The 24767-nt window shown below is 49.7% G+C and overlaps 1 protein-coding gene across 7 annotated transcripts in view; it reads right to left on the reverse strand.

Annotated features, from left to right (window-relative positions):
* Positions 1–24767, reverse strand: part of LOC139234171 (annexin A2-like) — a 138361-nt gene that overhangs the window by 18904 nt on the left and 94690 nt on the right. For 6 of the 7 annotated variants that reach the window (XM_070865198.1, XM_070865201.1, XM_070865199.1 and 3 more), the window contains 4 exons: positions 18792–18859; positions 14714–14801; positions 13455–13549; positions 7811–7924 (listed from right to left, as the gene is read on the reverse strand). In XM_070865198.1, the coding sequence (XP_070721299.1) occupies positions 7811–7924; positions 13455–13549; positions 14714–14801; positions 18792–18859 (365 nt within the window). Of the gene's footprint in view, positions 1–7810; positions 7925–13454; positions 13550–14713; positions 14802–18791; positions 18860–23065; positions 23233–24767 lie in introns of those variants that run through there. The other variant, XM_070865204.1, reaches the window with a different exon arrangement.

Below are 24767 nucleotides of genomic sequence, written 5' to 3' on the forward strand. Positions count from 1 at the left end.
TCCGCCAAGGATTTGAACTCACGTCTCCGGATCATTAGACCAGGCCTCTGGATTAGCAGTCCAGTAACGTAACCCCTATGGTATATGTGTGTGGGTGTGCATTAGCTTGTGAGAGTGTGTGTTGTAGTGTGTGTGTGTGTGTGTGTGTGTGTGTGTGTGTGTGAGAATGTGTGTGAGTGTGTGTGTGTGTGTGTGTGTGTGTGCGTGTGAGCATACGTGTGTGAACGTGTGTGTGTGTGTGTGTATACGTGTGAGTATGTGCACTAGTTTATGTGTGTATGAATGTGCACGTATATGTGTGTGTATGTGTGTGTGTGAGTGTGTGTGCGAGTGTGCATTAATTTGTGTGTGTAAGTTTGTGTGTGTGTGAGTGAGTATGTGTGTGTGCGTGTGCACTAGTTTGTGTGTGAGTGAGTGAGCATGAGGGAGTGAATGAGTACTAGTGCGTGTGTGAGTCAGTGTGTGAGTGAGTGTGAGTGAGTGTGAGTGTGAGTGAGTGAGCACTAGTGTGTGTGTGTATGTGTGTGTGTGTGAGTGTGAGAGTGTGTATGTGTGTGTGTGTGAGAGAGTGTGTGAGTGTGTGTCTGAGTGTGTGTGTCTGAGTGTGTGTGTCTGAGTGAGAGTGTGTGAGTGAGTGTGTGTGTGAGAGAGAGTGTGTGAGTGAGTGTGAGAGTGAGTGAGTGAGTATGTGAGTGTGAGTGAGTGTGTATGTGAGTGTGAGTGAGTGTGTGTGTATGTGAGTGTGAGTGAGTGAGTGAGTGAAAGTGTGTATGAGTGTGAGTGAGTGTGTGTGTATGTGAGTGTGAGTGAGTGAATGAGTGTGAGTGTGTGTGAGAGTGAGTGAGTATGTGAGTGTGAGTGAGTGTGTGTGTATGTGAGTGTGAGAGTGTGAGTGAGTGAGTGTGAGTGAGTGCGTGTGTATGTGAGTGAGTGTGAGTGAGTGAGTGTGTGTGTATGTGAGTGAGTGAGTGAGTGTGTGTGAGTGTGAGTGAGTGAGTGAGTGTGGCCTCAGATGGTGCTGGTCTGAATTACCCTGAGACACGCAGCTGCCTGCCCCGAACATGCTAATGAGCTGGGAGGCCCCGCCCCCTGGGGGATGGGACCTCTGTCGGCAGAGTGACAATACTGGGATTTCCCCCCGGGGCTTTTACAGTCAGCTGCTCCAGGACCGGGTGCAGTGATTCCTGGCCTGGTGACCCTCAGTGGGGAATGTGTAAAAGTTCCAAATTCTCAATGGGGGGATGAAATCAGAGAATTTTACAGCACAGAAGGAGGCCATTCGGCCCATCGTGCCTGTGCCGGCTCATTGAAAGAACGAATGAATTAATCCCACTCCCCTGCTCGTTCCCCAGAGCCCTGCAAATTATAACAGTGACTACACTTCATTGGCTGTAAAGTACTCTGGGACATTCTGAGGCTGTGAAAGGCGCTATAGAAATGCATTTTTAAAAATTGCAATATATCTAATCCACTTTTGAAAGTATTACATTTGCTTTCAGGAAGTATATTCCACACTATTACAAATCGCTGCATAAAACAACCTTCTCCTCTCCCCTCGGATTAAGCAGGTGGAACGGCCTGAGACTTGGGCTGGATTCCTGCGAGCTTGTGCTGACCCCACATGACCCCCAGCCCAGGATCCTGAGAGACAGAAGCATAGTGCGATCCCAGAACGATCCCTGCCGACAACTCCCCGGGGCGAAGGTGATCCAGCAGCAGCCAAGGGAGTGAGGGGGTGGGGGGGGGGGGGGGTCGGTCTAGGCTGAGATGAAAAGGCCTGAGGCTGCCCCAAGCTGTTTACTGAAGGCCCCAGCCAGGGCATGGCGGTGAGTTGGAGGGAGAGGAGGTCTCTACAAGGCCCTCTGCCTCAGTATGGGCCCATTCCCGCCAAGCTCCCAGGCCCATCACCACGGGAAGTGGCGGGATCAGAGACGGAGGGGAAGGAAATGGGCTCGGGAGCCAGGCCCACCCTCCTCTCACACAAAGCTGCCATGGAAGCAGTGGCCAATGGCAGTCTCCGCACAGGAACAGCAGGAGGCCATTCAGACCCTCGGGCCTGTTACATAGGAACAGGAGGAGGCCATTCAGCCCCTCGGGCCTGTTACATAGGAACAGGAGGAGGCCATTCAGCCCCTCGAGCCTGTTACACAGGAACAGGAGGAGGCCATTCAAACCCTCGGGCCCGTTACACAGGAACAGGAGGCCATTTAGCTCCTCGGGCCTGTTACACAGCAACAGCAGGAGGCCATTGAAACCTTCGGACCTGTTACACAGATACAGGAGGAGGTCATTCAGCCCCTTGAGCCTGTTACACAGGAACAGGAGGAGGCCATTCAGCCCCTCGGGCCTGTTACACAGGAACAGGAGGAAGCCATTCAGCCCCTCAAGCCTGTTACATGGGAACAGGAGGAAGCCATTCAGCCCCTCAAGCCTGTCACACGGGAACAGGAGGAAGTCATTCAGCCCCTCGAGCGTGTTACACAGGAACAGGAGGAAGCCATTCAGCCCCTCAAGCCTGTTACACAGGAACAGGATGAGGTCATTCAGCCCCTCGGGCCTATTACATAAGAACAGGAGGAGGCCATTCAGCCCCTTGAGCTTGCTTTGGAGGCAGGGGGTTGCCTAATGAGAAAAGGTTGAGTAGGTTGGGCCTATACACGTTGGAATTCAGAAGAATGAGAGGTGATCTTATCGAAGCGTATAGGATTATGAGGGGGCTTGACAAAGTGGATGCAGAGAGGATGTTTCCACTGATGGGGGAGACTAGAACTAGAGGGCATGATCTTAGAATAAGGGGCCACCCATTTAAAACTGAGATGAGAAGAGATTTCTTCTCTCAGAGGGTTGTGGATCTGTGGAATTCGTTGCCTCAGAGAGCTGTGGAAGCTGGGACATTGAACAAATTTAAGACAGAGATAGACAGTTTCTTAACCGATAAGGGAATAAGGGGTTATGGAGAGCGGGTAGGGAAGTGGAGCTGAGTCCATGATCGGATCAGCCATGATCGTATTAAATGGCGGAGCAGGCCCGAGGGGCCGTATTGTCTACTCCTGTTCCTATTTCTTATGTTCTTATTATTGTGTATCTGGAAAGCATGCACTCCCATGTTCCGCCACCAGGGAGTGTATCCCCTGAGGTCCCAAGGGAGCACTGTATATAAGCCAGCCCCTAAGGCCTGTTCCTCACTCTGGAGTATCTTAATAAAGACTGAGGTCACTGTCAATTTAACCTCCCTGTGTGCAGTTTCATCTGTGTTAGGAACACAGTAACTGGCGACGAGAATACAAATCCAACGCAAAGATGCGGCAAACTGTGGGCATCCTGGAGAAGTTCTCGGAGGGCGAGGACTGGGAAGCCTATGTCCTACGGCTAGACCAGTACTTTGTAGCCAACGAACTGGACGGAGAAGGAAGCGCTGCAAAAAGGAGAGCGGTCCTCCACTGACCTACAGCCTCATGAAGAATCTTCTGGCTCCGGTGAAACCCACAGATAAGTCATATGAGGAGCTGTGTACACTGGTTCGGGAGCATCATAACCCGAGGGAGAACGTGCTGATGGCGAGGTATCGGTTCTACACATGCCAGCGATCTGAAGGTCAGGAAGTGGCGAGCTACGTTGCCGAACTAAGGCGACTTGCAGGACAATGTGAGTTTGATGGCTACCTGGAGCAGATGCTCAGAGACTTTTTTGTACTGGGCATTGGCCATGAGACCATCCTACAAAAACTTTTGACTGTAGAGACACCGACCCTCAGTAAGGCCATTGCGATAGCACAGGCGTTTATGTCCACCAGTGATAACACCAAACAAATCTCTCAGCACACAAATGCTAGCAATGTTCATAAATTAACTGGAAGTGTGTTTGCGAGCAGAAATGTACAGGGCAGAAACCACGAGTCTGCAACTGCCAGCAGGCCTCAGGTGCCCCAGATGACTGAGAGTCCGCAACAAAGGATGAATGCAAGGCAATTCACACCTTATTGGCGTTGTGGAGGCTTCCATTCAGCCTATTCATGCCGCTTCAAAGGGTATGTTTGCAAGAGTTGTGGAACAATGGGGCACCTCCAACGAGCTTGCAGACGAGCTGCAAGCTCTGCAAAACCTGCTAACTACCACATGGCAGAGGAAGATCAGTCCTGGTGGATCAAAGCAATTTCGAGCCTCAAAGAGGAGGCAGATGCTGAAGTACATTGGGTGCACACATTTTCGACGAAATGTCCACCAATAATGCTAAATGTAAAATTGAATGGCTTACCCATAGCCAATGAACTGGACACTGGCGCTAGCCAATCCACCATGAGTAAAAAGATGTTTGAGTGACTGTGTTGCAACAAGGCACTCAGACCAGCCATGAGCCCCATCCACACGAAACTGAGAACGTACACCAAAGAGCTCATCATTGTCCTGGTCAGCACCATGGTCAAGGTCATCTACGAGGGCAAGGTACACAAACTGTCACTCTGGATTGTCCCAGGTGATGGCCCCACACTGCTTGGAAGGAGCTGGCTGGGCAAAATCCGCTGGAATTGGGATGACATCCGAGTGCTATCACATGTCGATGAGGCCTCATGTACCCAGGTTCTTAACAAATTTCCTTCCCTTTTTGAGCCAGGCATTAGAAACTTTTCTGGGGTGAAGGTGCGGATCCACTTGGTCCCAGAGGCACAACCCATTCACCACAAGGCGCGAGCGGTACCTCACATGATGAGGGAGAGAGTGGAAATCGAGCTGGACAGGCTGCAATGCGAGGGCATCATCTCCCCAGTGGAATTCAGCGAGTGGGCCAGCCCGATTGTTGCAGTTTTCAAAAGTGATGGCACGGTCAGGATTTGCGGCGATTATAAAGTAACTATTAATCGTTTCTCGCTACAGGACCAATACCCTCTACCTAAGGCAGACAACCTATTTGAAATGCTGGCAGGAGGCAAGATGTTCACCAAGCTCGACCTGACTTCAGCCTACATGACGCAGGAGCTGGAGGAGTCTTCAAATAAAATAAAAATCCAGCATGAATGTCAATTGGCAACAATCGTTATATACTAGATCTCTTATTGCACAAATTCCGTGTAACAGGCAGATGATGGAACATAGCTAGTTAGGTTGCAAGTTCGTTTTCAAGTAACTACTCTAAAAGCACTTGTAACATTAACACACACAAGGGACCGTTCATCTACAACAGATGCCCGTTTGGAATTCGGTCGGCTGCAGTGATCTTCCAGAGAAACATGGAGAGCCTACTCAAGTCGGTACCATACACGGTGGTTTTCAGGACGACATATTGGTCACGAGTCGGGACACCTTCGAGCACCTAAAAAACCTGGAGGAGGTCCTCCAGCGACTGGATCACGTAGGGCTGCGGCTGAAGAGGTCGAAATGCGTCTTCATGGCAACAGAAGTGGAGTTTTTGAGGAGAAAGATCGCGGCGGACGGCATTCGGCCCACAGACGCCAAGACAGAGGCTATCAGGAACGCGCCCAGGCCACAGAACGTCACGGAGCTGCGGTCGTTCCTGGGACTCCTCAACTATTTTGGTAACTTCCTACCGGGGTTAAGCACCCTCTTAGAGCCCCTACATGTGTTATTGCGTAAAGGTGAGAACTGGGTATGGGGAAAAAAATCAAGTAATTGCTTTTGAGAAAGCCAGAAACATTTTATGCTCCAACAAGCTGCTTGTATTGTATAACCCATGTAAAAGACTTGTGCTAACATGTGATGCGTCGTCGTACGGAGTCGGGTGTTAAATTACAACAACATTATGGGGAAGTTGAAACCTGTCGCCTATGCCTCCAGGAGCTTGTTTAAGGCCGAGAGGGCCTACAGCATGATTGAGAAAGGCATTAGCGTGTGTGTTCGGGGTAAAGAAAATGCATCAGTACCTGTTTGGCCTCAAATTTGAGCTGGAAACCGATCACAAGCCCCTCATATCCCTGTTCGCTGAAAACAAGGGGATAAATACTAATGCCTCAGCCCGCATACAAAGGTGGGCACTCGCGCTATCAGCGTATAACTATACCATCCGCCACAAGCCAGGCACCGAGAACTGTGCGGATGCTCTCAGTCGGCTACCATTGCCCACCACGGGGGTGGAAATGGCGCAGCCTGCAAACTTGTTGATGGTGGCGCAGCCCGCAGACTTGTTGATGGTCATGGAAGCGTTTGAAAATGATAAATCACCTGTCACGGCCCACCAGATTAGGACTTGGACCAGCCAAAATCCTCTGCTGTCCCTAGTTAAAAAAAACTGTGTACTGCATGGGAGCTGGGCCAGCATCCCCGTTGAAATGCAAGAGCTAATCAAGCCGTTCCAGTGGCAAAAGGACAAGCTGTCCATTCAGGCAGACTGCCTGTTGTGGGGTAACCACGTAGTACTATCCAAAAAGAGCAGGGAGACGTTCATCTGGGATCTCCACAGCACACATCCGGGTATAGTAATGATGAAAGCGATAGCCAGATCCCACGTGCGGTGGCCCGGTATCGACTCTGACTTAGAGTCCTGTGTACGGCAATGCAGCGTGTGTGCTCAGTTGAGTAACACGCCCAGAGAGGCACCACTAAGTTTGTGGTCCTGGCCCTCCAGACCATGGCCGAGGATCCATGTCGACTATGCGGACCCGTTTCTCGGTAAAATGTTCCTGGTGGCGGTGGATGCTTTTTCAAAATGGATTGAATGTGAAATAATGTCGCGAAGCACTGCCACCACCACCATTGAAAGCCTGAGGGCCATGTTTGCCACCCACGGCCTGCCTGACATACTGGTCAGTGACAACGGGCCATGTTTCACCAGTGCCAAATTTAAAGAATTCATGACCCGCAATGGGATCAAACATGTCACCTCGGCCCCGTTTAAACCAGCCTCCAATGGGCAGGCAGACCGGGCAGTACAAACCATCAAACAGAGCCTTAACCGAGTCACAGAAGCCTCACTCCAAACCCGCCTGAACCGAGTACTACTCAGCTACCGCACGAGACCCCACTCGCTCACAGGGTGACCCCGGCTGAGCTACTCATGAAAAGGACACTTAAAACCAGACTCTCGCTGGTTCACCCCAACCTGCATGATCAGGTAGAGAGCAGGCGGCAGCAACAAAATGTAAACGATGGTCACGCCACTGTGTCACGGGAAATTGATCTGAATGACCCTGTGTATGTGCTAAACTATGGACATGGTCCCAAGTGGATCGCGGGCACGGTGATAGCTAAAGAAGGGAATAGGGTGTTTGTAGTCAAACTAGACAATGGACAAATTTGCAGAAAGCACCTGAACAAAATGAGGCTGCGGATCACAGACTGCCCTGAACAACCCACAGCAGACACCACCTTTTTCAAGCTGACAACACACACCCAAAGGATCAACGACACCACGCCGGACCAGGAAATCGAACCCATCACGCCCAACAGCCCAGCAAGGCCAGGCTCACCTAGCAGCCCTGCAGGGCCAACAACACACCAGCCCAGCGAGGGCACAGTCAACACACCAGAACAGACATTTGTACCGAGGCGGTCCACCAGGGAAATAAAGGCTCCCGACTGCCTCACCTTGTAAATAGTGTTCACTTTGACTTTGTGGGGGAGTGATGTTGTGTATCTGTAAAGCATGCACTCCCATGTTCCGCCACCAGGGAGCACATCCCCTGAAGTCCCAAGGGATCCCAGCATCCCTTGGGAGCATTGTATATAAGCCGGCCCCTAAGGCCTGTTCCTCACTTTGGAGTGTCTTAATAAAGACTGAGGTCACTGTTACTTTAACCTCCCTGTGTGCAGTCTCATCTGTGTTAGGAACACAATACTTATATGTTCTTATAAATCCTCACCTTGATGGCTCCCTTGACTTCGGAAGCGTCATACTTGGCTGGAGTTTTCAACAGCCCCAACAGGACCGACTTCAGCGGCTCGCAGAGGGCAGAGTTCAGAACATCCTCCAGTTTCTGCGGGTGCAAAAAGGCATTTCATGGTCAATAATGGTCACTCAGTAAAAGGCTCACATCTGGGCAGAGAAAAGGCCACGTCATGTTACCTGTGTCACTTGCCCCAGATCAGTAAACTGCAGGATATACAGTGAGAAAGGGCAGAAACAACAGATACTCACACCGCCCAGAGGGGTGAATGGGAATAACCTGAAAATTGCCCTGGAGAAAACTGTTAGAAACATAGATTTACAGCTTGGAAGGAGGCCATTCCGGCCTATCATGTCCGCGCCGGCCGACAAAGAGCCGCACGGCCCTCGGTCAGCAGCCCTGAAGGTTACATATAAACCTATAAACAATGGCGGAAAGGTAAAGAGCACCCGGCCCAACCAGTCCGCCTCACACAACTGCAACACCCCTTATACTGAAACATTCTACACTCCATCCCAACCGGAGCCATGCGATCTCCTGGGAGAGGCAAAAACCAGATAAAAACCCAGGCCAATTGGGACAAAAAGAAAATCTGGGAAGATTCCTCTCCGACCCATCCAGGCGATCGAAACTAGTCGAGGAGATTACTCTGGCTGTATTCGATTCCCTGCAGTACTTACCATCGTATCTGCGCCAGCAGGTTACGGCACTTTAAGTGCCCATCCAAGTACCTTTTAAATGTGGTGAAGGTTTCTGCATCCACAACCCTTCCAGGCAGTGAGTTCCAGACCCTCACAACCCTCTGCGTGAAGAAGCCTCTGAACCTTCCAACAACCACCTTAAAACTATGCCCCCTCGTAATTGACCCCTCCACCAATGGAAATAGGCCCTTCCACTATGTCCAGGCCCCTCAAAAGTTTGTACACCTCAATGAGGTCTGCTCTTAGCCTCCTCTATTCCAAGGAGAACAAACCCAGCAAATCCAATCTGTCCTCATAACTAAGATACTCCATTCCAGGCAGCATCCTAGAAAATCTCCTCTGTACCCTCTCCAGTGCAATCACGTCCTTCCTATAATACAGCGACCAGAACTTAGCTAATATACAAAGGACAGAGGACAACCACACAAGGGAGAAGGTGGAAAACTTGCAGATGTAGGACTTTCTGAGATTCTCTGGCCCTGTCACCTCAGTTTCACCAGTCCCTCGATACTTCAACCCCTCATCTCCCTCCAGTCCCCAGCCACCAACCCCACCAATTGCTCCTGGTCAATAGCGAGCTCACGTGGGTCCATCCCATTCCTGTACCTCCGTTCTCAACCCCTCTCCACCTTCTCACAAGGGTGTAGGTAGCGTGCCAATGGGTTTTCAGAAGGACACATTGAATCAGCAAAGGAAGGCAGAGGGGTGGATGTGGCTGGGGACAGGCAGGACGTGGGGGTGGGGACAAAAGAGGCAAGAAAACGTGAAATAGGATAGGGGCAGGCTGAAACTCGGGCTAGCGGGCTGGACCTTCCTAGGAGGAGGAGCTAGAAATAGGCGACTGGGTGAGGGCAATATCAGAGGCAATGGGGGAAATGTGCTCGGGAGAAGCTATGCAACAGTCTTGGAAGTGGTGGCTCAGTCTTGTGCAGAGAGGCTGATGTCACAGTGACAGTTCTTCGTGCAAACATTGAGGACAAAAGATCAAAGGGATTGAGGAGGGCGGAGACAGAATGGGTCGGATTCCCAGGATGGAGGATTCCAGGCCGTTAAAGAGAGCCTGTTATTATTGTTCTGGGAGGGTTCCAGTGATTCTTTTGGTAAGATTCTCTCCTGCGACACACACCATTTGCAGTCAAGGCCAGGGGAGTACGCAAGGGCTCCTTTTACCCAGAATCGGCCATCCTTCTCCCGCTCCCTGCTTGTGGTAGCCTCCCCTTGGACCCCTCACCAGAATGGGGAGACTGAGAGCAGGTCAGGCAGTGTGGGGACCCCTGACCCAGCAATCAATGAGAGTGTGGGGATCTCCCATGCAGCAATCAATGAGCGTGTGGGATCTCCCATACAGCAATCAATAACAGTGTGGGATCTCCCATGCAGCAATCAATAACAGTGTGGGATCTCCCATGCAGCAATCAATGAACGTGTGGGATCTCCCATACAGCAATCAATAACAGTGTGGGATCTCCCATACAGCAATCAATAACAGTGTGGGATCTCCCATACAGCAATCAATAACAGTGTGGGGATCTCCCATACAGCAATCAATTAGAGTGTGGGGATCTCCCATACAGCAATCAATAACAGTGTGGGATCTCCCATACAGCAATCAATAACAGTGTGGGATCTCCCATACAGCAATCAATGAGAGTGTGGGGATCTCCCATACAACAATCAATGAGCGTGTGGGATCTCCCATACAGCAATCAATAACAGTGTGGGATCTCCCATACAGCAATCAATAACAGTGTGGGATCTCCCATACAGCAATCAATGAGAGTGTGGGATCTCCCATACAGCAATCAATGACAGTGTGGGATCTCCCATACAGCAATCAATGAGAGTGTGGGGATCTGCCATACAGCAATCAATGACAGTGTGGGATCTCCCATACAGCAATCAATAACAGTGTGGGATCTCCCATACAGCAATCAATGAGAGTGTGGGATCTCCCATACAGCAATCAATGAGCGTGTGGGATCTCCCATACAGCAATCAATAACAGTGTGGGATCTCCCATACAGCAATCAATAACAGTGTGGGATCTCCCATACAGCAATCAATAACAGTGTGGGATCTCCCATACAGCAATCAATGAGAGTGTGGGGATCTCCCATACAGCAATCAATGAGCGTGTGGGATCTCCCATACAGCAATCAATGACAGTGTGGGATCTCCCATACAGCAATCAATGAGCGTGTGGGGATTTCCCATACAGCAATCAATGAGAGTGTGGGGATCTCCCATACAGCAATCAATGACAGTGTGGGGATCTCCCATACAGCAATCAATGAGAGTGTGGGGATCTCCCATACAGCAATCAATGAGAGTGTGGGGATCTCCCATGCAGCAATCAATGAGCGTGTGGGATCTCCCATACAACAATCAATGACAGTGTGGGGATCTCCCATACAGCAATCAATGAGAGTGTGGGGATCTCCCATACAGCAATCAATGAGAGTGTTGGGATCTCCCATACAGCAATCAATGAGAGTGTGGGATCTCCCATACAGCAATCAATGAGAGTGTGGGATCTCCCATACAGCAATCAATGGCAGGGTCTGTGTTGCTCGTTGTGTCAATATACATCCATGGAAAATGTAGAACAAAGTGAACTTTGTAAACACCTGCTCAGTAGATGGAATAGGTGCCCTTTGTGTTTGGTGGAAAAGTGCCAATATTGAGTTACCCCTAGCAACACACAGAAGGGAATAATCACCACAAAATATCACAGTACAATGATAGACTGTTCTTTGATTCATTCATGGCACGTGGGCGTCGCTGGCAAGGCCAGCATTTATTGCCCATCCCTAATTGCCCTCGAGAAGATGGTGGTGAGCCACCTTCTTGAACCGCTGCAGTCCGTGTGGTGAAGGTGCTCCCACAATGCTGTTAGGGAGGGAATTCCAGGATTTTGACGCAGCGACAATAAAGGAACAGCGATATATTTCCAAGTCAGAATGGTGTGTGACTTGGGGAGGGGAACGTGGAGGTGATGGTATTCCCATGCGCCTGCTGCCCTTGTCCTTCTGGGTGGTGGAGGCCATGAGATTACCTCCATGGTACATTCATGCCCATTGTTCAAATGTCAAGCATCTCCTACACACCAGAGCAGCAAAGCCTTAGATTGTAAACCACGTCACGGGTGAGAGGTCAGATGGCCCACACGATGCAAAGGGCAGCTGGCCAGGACACAGCAGGATGAGGACAGGGAGATTCAAGTACATCACAAGCTCTCCTGGCTGGTCATTGCGAGATCCTGTGACACAGATCAGGAGACTGCGTCAGATCAGAAGGTGTGAGGCAGCTAGTTGTGCGCTAATGCAGACTTGTACAAGGTGCCTTCTACATACACATGATCATGGTGAATGGGACACAGGCTGTTGCTTACAGAGCACCGCCACCAGATAGAATCATCACTGGGCAGAATTTGACTGGAACATCTCACTTACACAGAGTGAGAGGCGACATGGACTTATCGACCAAGCCACTCTTGGCTTTGACCGGGAATGGTGTCGACATCAAAAAGGGGCAAAGATGGTTATGAACCAGTAAACCAGAAGTAACTGCTTATGAGGGAGAGCCCTTGTAACATAAGGTGGAACTGAGTGGTCTGAACTGAACAATTGGGGAGCACGAGACTTCAAAACGTGCCGTGTCCATCCTCGTCAATCCTGACACGCCCAGTGCTGGAGACCCTTTGGTCAACGATAAGCTGTAGCTGCTGGTGGGATCACCTGGATCTTCACTATTAGTCAGCGGGAAACGGACAGAGTCTTGGGTAGGTTGGCAGGAGTGCTCATTTCGTCATTGGTCATTGAGTGTACTTACACAGAAACTGCCCATTCGCCCAACTGGTCTGAGCCGGTGTTTATGCTCCTCCCTCTGGACTCCATCTCCCCTTCCAGCCTGATATCCCTCCATTCCCTGCTCCCTCATGTCATCATCATAGGCAGTCCCTCGAAGTGAGGAGACCTCATGTATGCACCAAGCCTCCCCTTAATGTTTCAGTGCTTCAGTGAGCTCCACACTCTCCATTTCAGTTTTCGGGGCTGTTGATCTCAGTATTTGTTTGGTTCGGGCTGCACTGATTCATGGGTGTGACATTGGCCCTCAAACCCCATGTCGTAGTTACATTTATCTTACTAATCTGAAATAACAGAACTGTGCAAGTAAGCTTCAGATTAACCGTCGGGTTATTGTGGGGTAAATATTCTCCGTATCAACGACATAGGAATTATTTTGCCACTCTTTCTGATTACCCTCCTCCCATCCCCCCTTTCTTCCAAATCCTCACCTCCTCCCATTCCGCTCTCCTCCATTCTCCCTTCCTTCCGTCTCCCTCCTCCCAGTTCCCCCTCCTCCCTTTTGCCTCCTCATTCCTACAAATCCTTCCCTCCTCCCATTCCTCTTTCCCCTCCTCCACATTTCTCCCCTCACATTCCTCTCTTCTCCCGTGGAAAGTCTCTTACAGTCAGTGTGCCGACTCTTGTCTAACCTGTGCCGTCACTGCCTCCTCCCCTGCCCCTCCCCTGCACCCCCCCGCCCCCTCCCCATCCCCTCCCTGCCCCCTCTCCCGCCCCCTCCCCTGACCCAGTCGCTGAACCCACCCCTGCCCCCTTCCCTGCCCTCCCACCCCCTCCCTGCCCCCACTCCGCCCCCTCCCCTGCACCCCTGCCCCCCCTCCCTTGCACTCTCCCCTGCCCTCCTTCCCTGCCTCTCTCCCTGTCCCCTCCCCTGCCCCAGTTGCTGCACTCCTCTCTGCCCCCCCACCCGCCCCCTCCCCTGGCCCTCCCCCTTGCCCCAGTCACTGCATGTCGTGCCCAGTGACCATCGGCGGCCCATGCTGGCCAGGGATAGTTCAGGCCCTTTGCAGTCACCTGAAAATGTCGGACATTCTGCTATAAAGGGTCACTCACCTTCTTCATCTGCCTCTCAAATGCAAACGCAATATCCTGCCTCTGGGAATTGCTGCGCCTGGTCAGCACATCTATGATGGCGTGCTCATCGACACCTGGAACACAGACAGAATATTACAGTTTCACACCATCACATCACGGCCTTCTGCAGTATAGCAATATCTATACAGTATGGGGCCGTGTATCAGTGTAGAGTATGGGACTGTGTATCAGTGTAAAGTACGGGACTGTGTATCAGTGTACAGTACGGGGCTGTGTATCAGTGTAGAGTACAGGACTGTGTATCAGTGTACAGTACGGGGCTGTGTATCAGTGTACAGTACGGGGCTGTGTGTCAGTGCACAGTACGGAACTGTGTGTCAGTGTAGAGTACAGGACTGTGTATCAGTGTACAGTGCGGGGCTGTGTATCTGTGTAGAGTATGGGGTGGTGTATCAGTGTACAGTACAGGACTGTATCAGTGTAGAGTATGGGACTGTGTATCGGTGTACAGTATGGGGCTGTGTATCAGTGTACAGTACGGGACTGTGTACCAGTGTAAAGTATGGGGCTGTGTATCAGTGCACAGTACCGGACTGTGTACCAGTATACAGTATGGGGCTGTGTATTAGTGTACAGTACGGGACTGTGTATCAGTGTACAGTACAGGGCTGTGTATCAATGTACAGTACGGGGCTGTGTATCAGTGTACAGTACGGGGCTGTGTATCAGTGCACAGTATGGGGCTGTGTATCAGTGCACAGTACCGGACTGTGTACCAGTATATAGTATGGGGCTGTGTATCAGTGTAGAGTATGGAACTGTGCATCAGTGTACAGTACAGGGCTATTTACCAGTATACACTACAGGAATGTGTATCAATGTACAGTACGGGACTGTGTATCAGTGTACAGTACAGGACTGTGTACCAGTATACAGTACAGGAATGTGTATTAGTGTACAGTATGGGACTGCATATCAGTGTACAGTACAGGACTGTGTATCAGTGTACAGTACGGGACTGCGTATCAGTGTAAAGTACAGGAATGTGTATCAGTGTACAGTATGGGGCTGTGTATCAATGTACAGTATGGGGCTGTGTATCAGTGTACAGTATGGGGCCGTGTACCAGTGTAGCGTACGGGGCCGTGCACCAGTGTAGAGTATGGGGCTGTGTACACTCTTGAACTGGATGGTGTTGCACTCTGAATTGCGACACAGTAGCATTGGCTCATTCACAGTGAGCAATGTCCGGACAAACCTCAAAACCATGGTCTCACCTTTGGTTTTAATCGCTCGGACCAGCTCTGTAGCATCGGTTTCGGCATTAAAGTTAACAAAGGCCTTCACCGTGGCTCCAGCACCTGCCTGAAATACAAGATAAGGGTTCAACATCTCCACCACAGTCCAGGAAATTCCTCCATCACAGTCCAGGGAATCCCCCGCTGGACATTTCAGGGAATCCCTCCATCACAGTCCTGGGAAATACCTCCATCACAAACTTTTTCGCAAAGTAAGTGCTTTTATTTACTGATTTCTAAATTTGATTACCAACCCTTCAAGATTGCCCCGGGGTCTCCAGAAATTGAAGATGAATCTCTAGGACGCTGCCGTGAGCGACCCGGGAGAAAAATCATCGGGGCATTAAAGAAAAAGTTTCTGTTTAAATTTTCATTTAGAAGATTAAAATGAGGACCAGAGTCCAGGAACGAAGGGAGGTGAAGAATAGAGGAGACGGCAAGAAGAAAAGGGAAAGAACAGAGACCCAACTAAACGCAGGGATACAGGGAGCCTGGCCGGGAGAACAAGCAGCGGTCAGAGAGAATACCCGCGGACACATAGAAGGAGCGACACCAAGAATTTGAAACTGGACTGGATTGAGTCACAAGACAGAATGACTTGTTGGAAATTTCTGCCCAGCGACAAACGCCTCTGGGCAGGAGCATGATTTTTTTTTAAATGTGCAAGAATGCAATTTATTTTCTGTCCAAGTGCCAAAACTAACAACAGGAAAAGGGTGTGAACAAAGGCTGAGAGCAGCATCGGAATGTGTTGTGCTTGGCCGCAGACATACTTCCCACCCTCGGTGCAGGGCGATGGGACAGCCTGGTGAGAGACAAGGCCGAGGGAGAGGGAAAACAGGATTAGCAGTACTGAACTCAACTTTCCACAGAGCCCCCGCAGATTGGGGTGACGGGCAGGACCCAGGGTTACAACGGTCTGTTTGTGAGCTGCGTATTGGGGCTCAGACTCTATCTCCGCAATCACAGAGAGAGACACTGCTCACTGGGCAACTAGGGAGGCTCCAAAATCAACACTTAGCTGAATGACTCTGGAAAGGGCACATGCTGGAACGGAGAAAAATCCCAAAGAGAAAATGAATTGGGAAATCAGTTGAAAATAGGAGAACCAGTATAGTTACGGGTTGAGAATGGGGAAAGGGAATCTACTCCAGTTTAAGAATCTGCAATACACATGGGGGTCAATGAACCGGTTGGAATACAGGCTAAAGGACACAAGAAAACACACACACAGAACTGGGATTCCTAAAGAAGGTAACCAAGGAGCTAAAAACTGCCTGCAGTTTTGGTTTCCATATTTACGAAAGGATATATTTGCTTTGGAGGCAGTTCAGAGAAGGTTCACAAAGTTGATTCCGGGGATGAGGGGTTTGACTTATGAGGAAAGCTTGAGTAGGTTGGGCCTCTACTCATTGGAATTCAGAAGAATGAGAGGTGATCTTATCAAAACGTACAAGATTATGAGGGGGCTTGACAAGGTGGATGCAGAGAGGATGCTTCCACTGATGGGGGAGACTAGAACTAGAGGGCATGATCTTAGAATAAGGGGCCGCCCATTTAAAACAGAGATGAGGAGAAATTTATTCTCTCAGAAGGTTGTAAATCTGTTGAATTCATTGCCTCAGAGAGCTGTGTAAGCTGGGACATTGAATAAATTTAAGACAGAAATAGACAGTTTCTTAAATGATAAGGGGATAAGGGGAGCAGGCAGGGAACTGGAGCTGATTCCATGATCAGATCAGCCATGATCTTATTGAATGGCGGAGCAGGCTCGAGGAGCTGCATGGCCTACTCCTGCTCCTATTTCTTTTGTTCTTATTAAAGGACGAGAGAATCCTGTCTGATAAGAGCGAGCCAAAGAAAGGTTTTAAAGTCTGTTAATAAAAGAAGGAAAGTTAAAGAGCGGGTAGGAGTGATACCCACAGAACAGACAGGAGTAAAGAATGTGTTAGCCAGGGACTGGAAGGATTAATGCCCCACACAGCTCCTCGATGCATCCTCGGGGAATTAAAGGAGGATCCTGGTGATGTGTTGTTAAATATTTCACAGAGCGTTCTCGACACTGGATTTTGGGTGTGTCAGAGTGTGATGTGAGCCAGCGAGCTGACAGCGTATAGATGGGTGGGGAGACCAGTTTTACAGCACGGGGTGGGGCTTCGGGTTCGCTTACAGGATATAGACTCATTAGAAAAGATTCCGAGCCTGAGCAGGGAAGGGGCGAAGTAACTCGACTAATTTTCACTGAGGAGAAGACAGAGAGGGGCCTGGTCCAGGTCTGTAGATAATGACAGGTGTAGATGAGGCTAAAGTAAGCAAATTAACCTGGCAATGTGCAGGGCCAGATATACAAATATAAAATGCACCAAGTTTGCACATTAGAAACTGCCGTATCCTACACCGAGGATAGAGAGAAAGAAACAGAGAATGGTTTACATTTATATAGCGCCTTTCACGATCTCAGGACGTCCCAAAGCACTTTACAGCCAATGAAGTACTTTTGAAGTGTAGTCACTGTTGTAATGTGGGAAACGCAGCAGCCAATTTGCGCACAGCAAGCTCCCACAAACAGCAATATGATCATGACCTGATAAGCTGCTGTTTTTGAGATATTGGTTGAGGGATAAATCTTGGCCTAGGGCAGAGAAGAACGCCCCTGCTCTTCGTTGAAATAGTGCCCCGAGGTATCTTACACCCTCCTGAGGGCAGACAGGGCTGCATACCACAAGGAGATATTCCACCAGGGAATTCAGCTCTGTGTACAGTGCAAGTGGGGCTGACAGCTCTGTAATCTGTATTCTGTATCAGCGGGCCAGGGCCATTGGAGGGAGCAGCGTGCGGCGGCAGGCCACAGCAGGGAGCAGCGCGTGCTGCTGCAGGAGGGCGACAGCTGACTGCAGAGCGGGCAGGTACAGCAGGAGCAGTGAGGTCGGGGCGAAGGAGCGGCAAGAGTTCATGGAGGGATGTGATCAGGGCCCAGGAGAGGTGAGGGCCCGGGGCAGCACGGGCCAGCCCATACTGCAATATGTGTGCGCACTGGGTCCATGCAGCAGGGCTGGTCTCCAGTTGTCTTGGGTAATCCTTGCCACTGGACCAAGACCTAGATCTGTCAAGCCCGTGTGGTGGCTGGTTTGCAATGGCCAACACGTTAAAAAAATCCACGCACAGGCATCTTCCACCCTTTAAGATGTAGTTCGGGATCTGGAATATTAGGTCCTTCGTTGAAACATCTGTGAACGCATCCCTTTTTGGCGTGGAAGCAAGTCATCCTCACTTTGAGGGACTGCCGATGATGAATCTGTATCCTGGGCATGGGGGGAGGGGACTCCCACTAGATGTTCAGATTGATGGAAGGCATCGTCTTGCCACTGCTGCATCTATCCAGCTGATGCTCCTGCCCTTCACAGTGCTGGAGAGGCATAGAGTTTGGTGGTAAGCGGGAGTTAAATACATGGCTACATGAGAGAACCTGGTGAAAATGGAGTGGTGTGCTTCAGGGGATCCAAAACCCACCTGTGTCTCAGGTTAGACAATGCGGACAACCCATGAGTGATGTGGCGTGTGCACCAGCTTTACATTTTACACTGGGAGGGAAGAGGTGTTGAAAATGTTATGGAGGCAAGTCTGATAATCATTGGCCCAGGGAGGGGCTTTGGGAGCGAGGGAATCATCGGATTCACCAGCGACCATCGAGGGAGAAACTGAAATCTGTTGGTGTTACCGTTTTTAGTGCAGCTTCTGAGTGAGAAAGTTAGTCAAATGTCATCAGGAAACTCCTTTATTGGCAATTAATAAAAAGTGATTGTCACAGTTGGGAAGGTAGCATTGTGAAGTCTGACCAAAGACCCACCCACAGCCCAAAATCTCCGCCCACATCCCAAAACCCCCCCACATCGCAAAAGCCCCGCCCACAGCCCAAAACACCCTCACACATCCCAAAAAACCCGCCCACATCCCAAAAGACCTGCCCTCAGCCCATAAGCCCCGCCCACAGCCCAAAAGCTCCGCCCACGGCCCCACCCACTCCCCCAAACAGTTTGGGCCAGAGTCAGATACTCACATCATCATCGACCAGACACACTTGGGACAATATGTCGTGGATTTTTGCCATTTTGCTTACGGAACAAACTAGGACGAAAAGAAAATCAATTATCAAAACAGTGTTGAGAATAGGGAGTCCCCACTTTCGGTGGATTGGAGAGCAGTTAGAGCCGGGAGTACAGCGTTGTGTGCCAGCACTGAGTCACAGGTCCCTACCCCCTTCCCCTGCCCCTCCCTGTGGCGCTGGGCTGCCTGAGACATTGCCAAACCCCGAGTCTCTATCTGGAAAGGAAATTGTGGGAAAGAGTGAATCACACTCCCGTTTCAAAATAAACTGGTTGAATAAAACCCTGTGGCTGCACAGATCGTGAGGCTCAATCCGTGAAACTGCAGGATTGTGTTCACCAGACATCTCCCCTCACTCTGTGCTCAAGCAGTGCGTTTATAGCACACCGACTTTTCGGATCAGAAACTTAATAAAAGCTTTTGTCAGTTAGACAATAAAAGTCACTTTGTTCCCAAGTGTGTGAGTCAAACTAGTTTGGGAGATATGAGCAAGGCGCAGGGCAAATTCAAACTTGAACAGTCACAATCAATTCTGCAAACACTCCCGATGACACAGGGAGAATGGAATGTGTTTGTGGATGCAACTTTTCCAAAAACCATAGCAACCTTCTAGCTGAAAACTTCAGGCGACACAGACTGCTGACCCAATGCGCCAACAAACCAGCGCACGGCCAGGATACGAGAAAGCCGCACCTGGGTCCTAAGCATAATACCCCACCCAGTAAAATCTCAAATCCCACATCTGTACGTGGCCATTTTAAGAAAGCACGCAGAATGAAAAAAATGGAGTGGAGCCGAATCACTTTCACTCCAATTGGAAACGAATCCAGCAACTGTGCTGGGCTGGCAATTGGCTTTGAAAGGTGTGGACCATTGTGAGAGAGACTGCACCAAAACAAATAACTCTCAACACTTCAACAATCTATTTCACACTTTCTATTTCCCTTAAAACTACTGGAGACATTCCTGGCCCTGAGCTTGAACTTTCTGCACTCCAGTCTGTGAAACTTTAATGTGTTTGGACTTTAGTGCTGTCTCAAATCCCTGATTAAATTTCACTGGTTAAAATCTACCAGCTGCTATCAGCAATTTGTGGCAAAATAAATGTATTTGTAACTTCTAACTGAATATTTGTCAAAGGCAAATCTAGTCTGAACTTGAAACATTTTAAACTATGAAGGGCTGGGTCAGAGACGATAGAAACGGGCTGTTTGCAGTGATCGGGCCTAGAAAGATGGTACAAAGGTACAAGATTAAATGAAACCGATTTAGGACAGAGAGCAGGAGGCAGACATGCACACAAGGGGCTGTGAGGTCATGGAATGCATCATTGGATCAAGATAGACCAGCTTAGTTAGGTGGTTGCAGGAAAGGGGAATAAAGGGATAAAGAAAGACTTGCATTTATATAGCCCCTTTCACGACCTCAGGATGTCCCAAAGTGCTCTACCTCCAAAGATATGGGAACAGGGTGGGTGCATGGGATTAGGATTCCTAGACTAGATGGGCCAAATGGTCTGTTTCAGTGTGTAATTTCTGTACTTCTATGTGATACAAATTATCAAATCCAGGAGTCTGGTGAAAGAGAAAAGCAGGTCAATACCAAGGGTGCAGATCAGCCCTGCAAGACTGTTCCAATGGGGGGGGGGGGGAGAGGGGGGAGATCCCCAGCACCAGCCCGCTCACTCCCCCCACCCCTCCCCAATTCCCCGGGAATGTGAGCACTCCCATTGATAGCACCCTACACACCAGCCAGGAGACAGTGGGAGTAATAGTTACAATCTGACCCTGTGCTCGCTGCCCTACATTGACTCCCAGTTAAGCAATGCCTCGATTTTCAAAACTCCCATCCTTATTTTCAAATCCCTTCATGGCCCTCATCCCTCTCTATCTCTGAGAGCTCCTCCAGCCCCACAATCCCCCGAGGTATCTGCGCTCCTCAAATTCTGCTCTCCTGACCATCCCTGATTATAATCACTCAACCATCGCTGGCCGTGCCTGGGCCCCAAGCTCTGGAACACCCTCCCTAAATCTCTCCGCCTCTCTACCTCTCTCTCCTCTTTCAAGACGCTCCTTAAAACCTACCTCTTTGACCAAGCTTTTGGTCACCTGCGCTAATTTCTACTTATGCGGCTCGGTGTCAATTTTTTTAATCTCATAACACTCCTGTGAAGCGCCTTGGGACATTTCACTGTGTTAAAGGCACTATATAAATACAAGTTGTTGTTGTTGTTAAAGTCAATGTTAAGACCAGAGATCTGTAAGGTGCCTGGGGGAATTAATGTGGGGAATCGGCGAGGGGAAATGATGGGGTCTGTTCCTCGAGCCCGTGGTGAGCTTCACCGACAGTGCAGGGGGCTGAGGCCAGGGAGGTCAGAGAGGGACAGTGGCAGTGACAGGGAGTTCAGGGTCACCCCTGTTCTTCAAGGTGTTTGGACGTTGTTCCCATTACAATCTGTATTGTACTTTTTAGCATTCCCTCTGTTTTGGGGGGTGAAGCAGTAAAGTCCTGTTAAAATGGATTCCTTTAGTGCAGAATATCCTTCACTGACAAACCTGCTCCTCCTTAACCAAACATTCGATTTGCCGATTTTGATTATTGGGTCCCATTAATAGTCCAAATCTAAAATCAACCCACAAACTGCTCGGTTAAATTGTCCGTCTCTGCCCCTGCCTCAGCCCATCCGCTGCTGAAACCCTCATCCACGCCTTTGTTACCTCCAGACTCAACTATTCCGGTGCTTTCATTGTCCTATCATTGTCCACCAACAGCTCTTCCAAAACTCTGCTGCCTGTAACCTAACCTGCATCAAGTTCCATTCACGAATCACCTCCGACCTCCTAACCTACATGGCTCCCTATGCTGTGGCTCAGTGGGCAGCACTCCCACCTCTGAGTCAGTAAGTTGTGGGTTCAAAGTCCCACTCCAGGGACTTGAGCACCTAAACCTAGGCTGACACTCCCAGTGCAGAGCTGAGGGAGTGTTGCACTGTCAGAGGTGCCATCTTTCGGATGAGACATTGAACCGAGGCCCCGTCTGCTCTCTCAGGTGGATGTAAAAGATCCCACGGCACTATTTTGAAGAAGAGCAGAGGAGTTATCACCGGTGTCCTGGGGCCAATATTTATCCCTCAATCAACATAACAAAAAACAGATTATCTGGTCATTATCACATTGCAGTTTGTGGGAGCTTGCTGTGCGCAAATTGGCTGCCACGTTTCCTACATTACAACAGTGACTACACTCCAAAAAGTACTTCACTGGCTGTAAAGCTCGTTGAGACGTCCTGATATCGCGACAGGCGCTATATAAATGCAAGTCTTTCTTTTTTCCCTGCCCCCCCAACACCTTCAATTTTAAATTCTCAATCTCTGTGACCTCCTCCAGCCCTACAACCCACCCCAGAACTCTTCACTCCTCTGATCTCCTCATACCTCTCGTGCAATCGCCACTCCCTTCGCCCAGTGTCTGCTGCAAATCCTCTCGGACCCCCCCCCCCCCTTTAAGACCGTCTTTAAAACCCACCTTTTTGACCAAGTTCTTGGTCAACCCCTGCTACTATCTCCCTCTGGTGAAGCCCTTCGTCCCTTTATTAAATGACACCTCCAAATTCCAGCGCCTTTCGACGCTGAAGGCGCTATATAAGAGCAAGTTGTGCTATAGCCAACTGCTGTAAGATACGCCTAATAAAATTCTCTCTGAGACACCGAGCACTGGAAAGTTTGTAACAGTTTGACAATTATTCTCACTCCATCCATCTCCCTCACAACTGCTGAGAAGAAGAATCGCCCGCTCCAGAAATGTAAATGGAGCCACAGCCCTTGCAAGCCCTCGGTTCTGTGCACTATGAAAGAATCTTATAGTCCCTGAAGCACTAGCTATGTTCCTTTGTTGCCGTTTATCCCCATGTTGAGAACCGTTGGCACGAATCCAGGGCTCATTCAAAGGGCGCAGCATTCATTACAAATTATTTCAGTCACACATGATTATATTTTAAGATTTCACAATAAGCCGCAATCTGTTACTTTTTCAGACAGGCGTTTAAGTTTTTTCCATCTGATCAGCCAATGTAACTTAAAAGTTCCAGATGATTACACACTCGGGTTTACACACTTTGACAATTCACTGCATTAAATCAGTAAATGCTGATTTAATCGTGTGGCTTAATTCACTGTTGTTCCCCGCGACCTGTATTCTATTGTAACAACGATCAGAATCCCAGACTTACCTGCTGCTCAGCCGCTGAATAGAGAGTAACTGGGCTCCTGAGTTCACTCCAGCTTCTGGGTGTGGTGCTCACATACCAGCTGACAGTGGCCACATCAACACACAGCTTCCCCCTCCCCTCACCAAGCACAGCACACATTCGATCCGGGGTTCAATCATTCCTTATCGAAACACTGATTCTTAAACCCTAAACTGAACGCCCCCTCAATCCTTCTTCCCCAAAGGTGGGGGAAAAAAATTATATTACAAATTATTTGGAAAAAATAACCCCCCCATATTACAAATGATTTTGCTGCTGTGGATTTGAAGTTGGTATTTCTGAATTAGAAACGGCTCCCTGATTTAAGATTGTTTAAGATGCACATTGCTCGCGTTTTGAACATTTGTTGCTGGCTTTCACCCCCGCCCGTTTCCAATCGTGTGCCATTTTCTCCTCGGTGTAGACTTCTCTTGGTGATCCTCAGCGAGTCCCCGCGACCTACCAGCCCTGCCTGAAAACCAAGAATTCTGCTCACTGCCATAACCTCAGGCAGAGGGAGCGGCCGGGCGTTCCCAATGCCCCTCCACACTGCAAACACAATCTCCGTCTTCAGATCCTAAAACCTTCACGTTATGCCTGTTTTATCGTCAAATTCTTTGGCCTACTTTCCTGCAATGTGAGTGCACTAGAGAGGGTACAGAGGAGATTTACCAGGATCGACATCGCCGCCCTAAGCGAGACCCGACGGGCAGGGGAAGGCCAGCTCAAGGAACAAGGTGGAGGTTACACCTTCTTCTGGAAAGGCAAACCAGAGGAAGAATGCCACCTCCATGGAGTCAGCTTCCTCGTCAAAAACGAGCTGGTCGACCGCCTCAAAGACTCCCCCTGTGGGGTTAACGAATGCCTCATGACTCTTCGACTCACCCTATCCCGGTACCAATGTGCCACAGCCATCAGTGCGTACGTCCCTACACTCGATGTAACGGATGAGACCAAAGAGAGTTTTTACTCCAACCTCGAAAAATCCCTGTCTCGTGTCCACGCGGGCGACAAACTGATCCTCCTGGGTGATTTTAATGCCAGGGTCGGCAAAGACATAGCCCTCTGGGGAGGCGTGATTGGCAGAGAGGGGGTAGGGAAAGCCAACTCTAGCGGTACCCTACTCCTGACAAAATGTCTAGAACATGAACTTCTCATCATCAACACCCTGTTCCGCCAGAGGGACAAATACAAGGCATCGTGGCAACACACTCGCTCCAAACACTGGCACCTGCTCGACTATGTCATCGTCCGAGCCAGGGATCGCAAGGATGTGCACAACACCCGCACCATGACAGGAGCTGACAACTGCTGGACGGACCACCGCCTAATCCGTTCCATCATCAACATTAACATTGCCCCAAAGCAGAGGGGACAGCAGAAGCAGTGCTGCAAAAGAGTCAATGCCGGGGCACTGAGTGACCCAGCTTAGAGAACTCTACACAGCCAGCGCCTCACAGCTAACCTGGCGTGCCTTGATGACCCCGAGATGCTGAATGTCCACAGTGCTTGGTCTGCCCTCCAGGCCTCTATAACCAGTGACTGTGAAGAGACACTGTCAATCAACCAGAAAACATCAGGACTGGTTTGATGAGAATAATCAGGAGATCCAAGAACTAATAGATCGCAAGCGCAAAGCATTTCTGAGCCTTAAACAACAACCCAACTCGGGAGCAGTAAAGCA

This window comes from Pristiophorus japonicus, chromosome 21 (assembly GCF_044704955.1).
Source record: "Pristiophorus japonicus isolate sPriJap1 chromosome 21, sPriJap1.hap1, whole genome shotgun sequence".
In the NCBI taxonomy this organism is placed as follows: Eukaryota; Metazoa; Chordata; class Chondrichthyes; family Pristiophoridae; genus Pristiophorus; species Pristiophorus japonicus.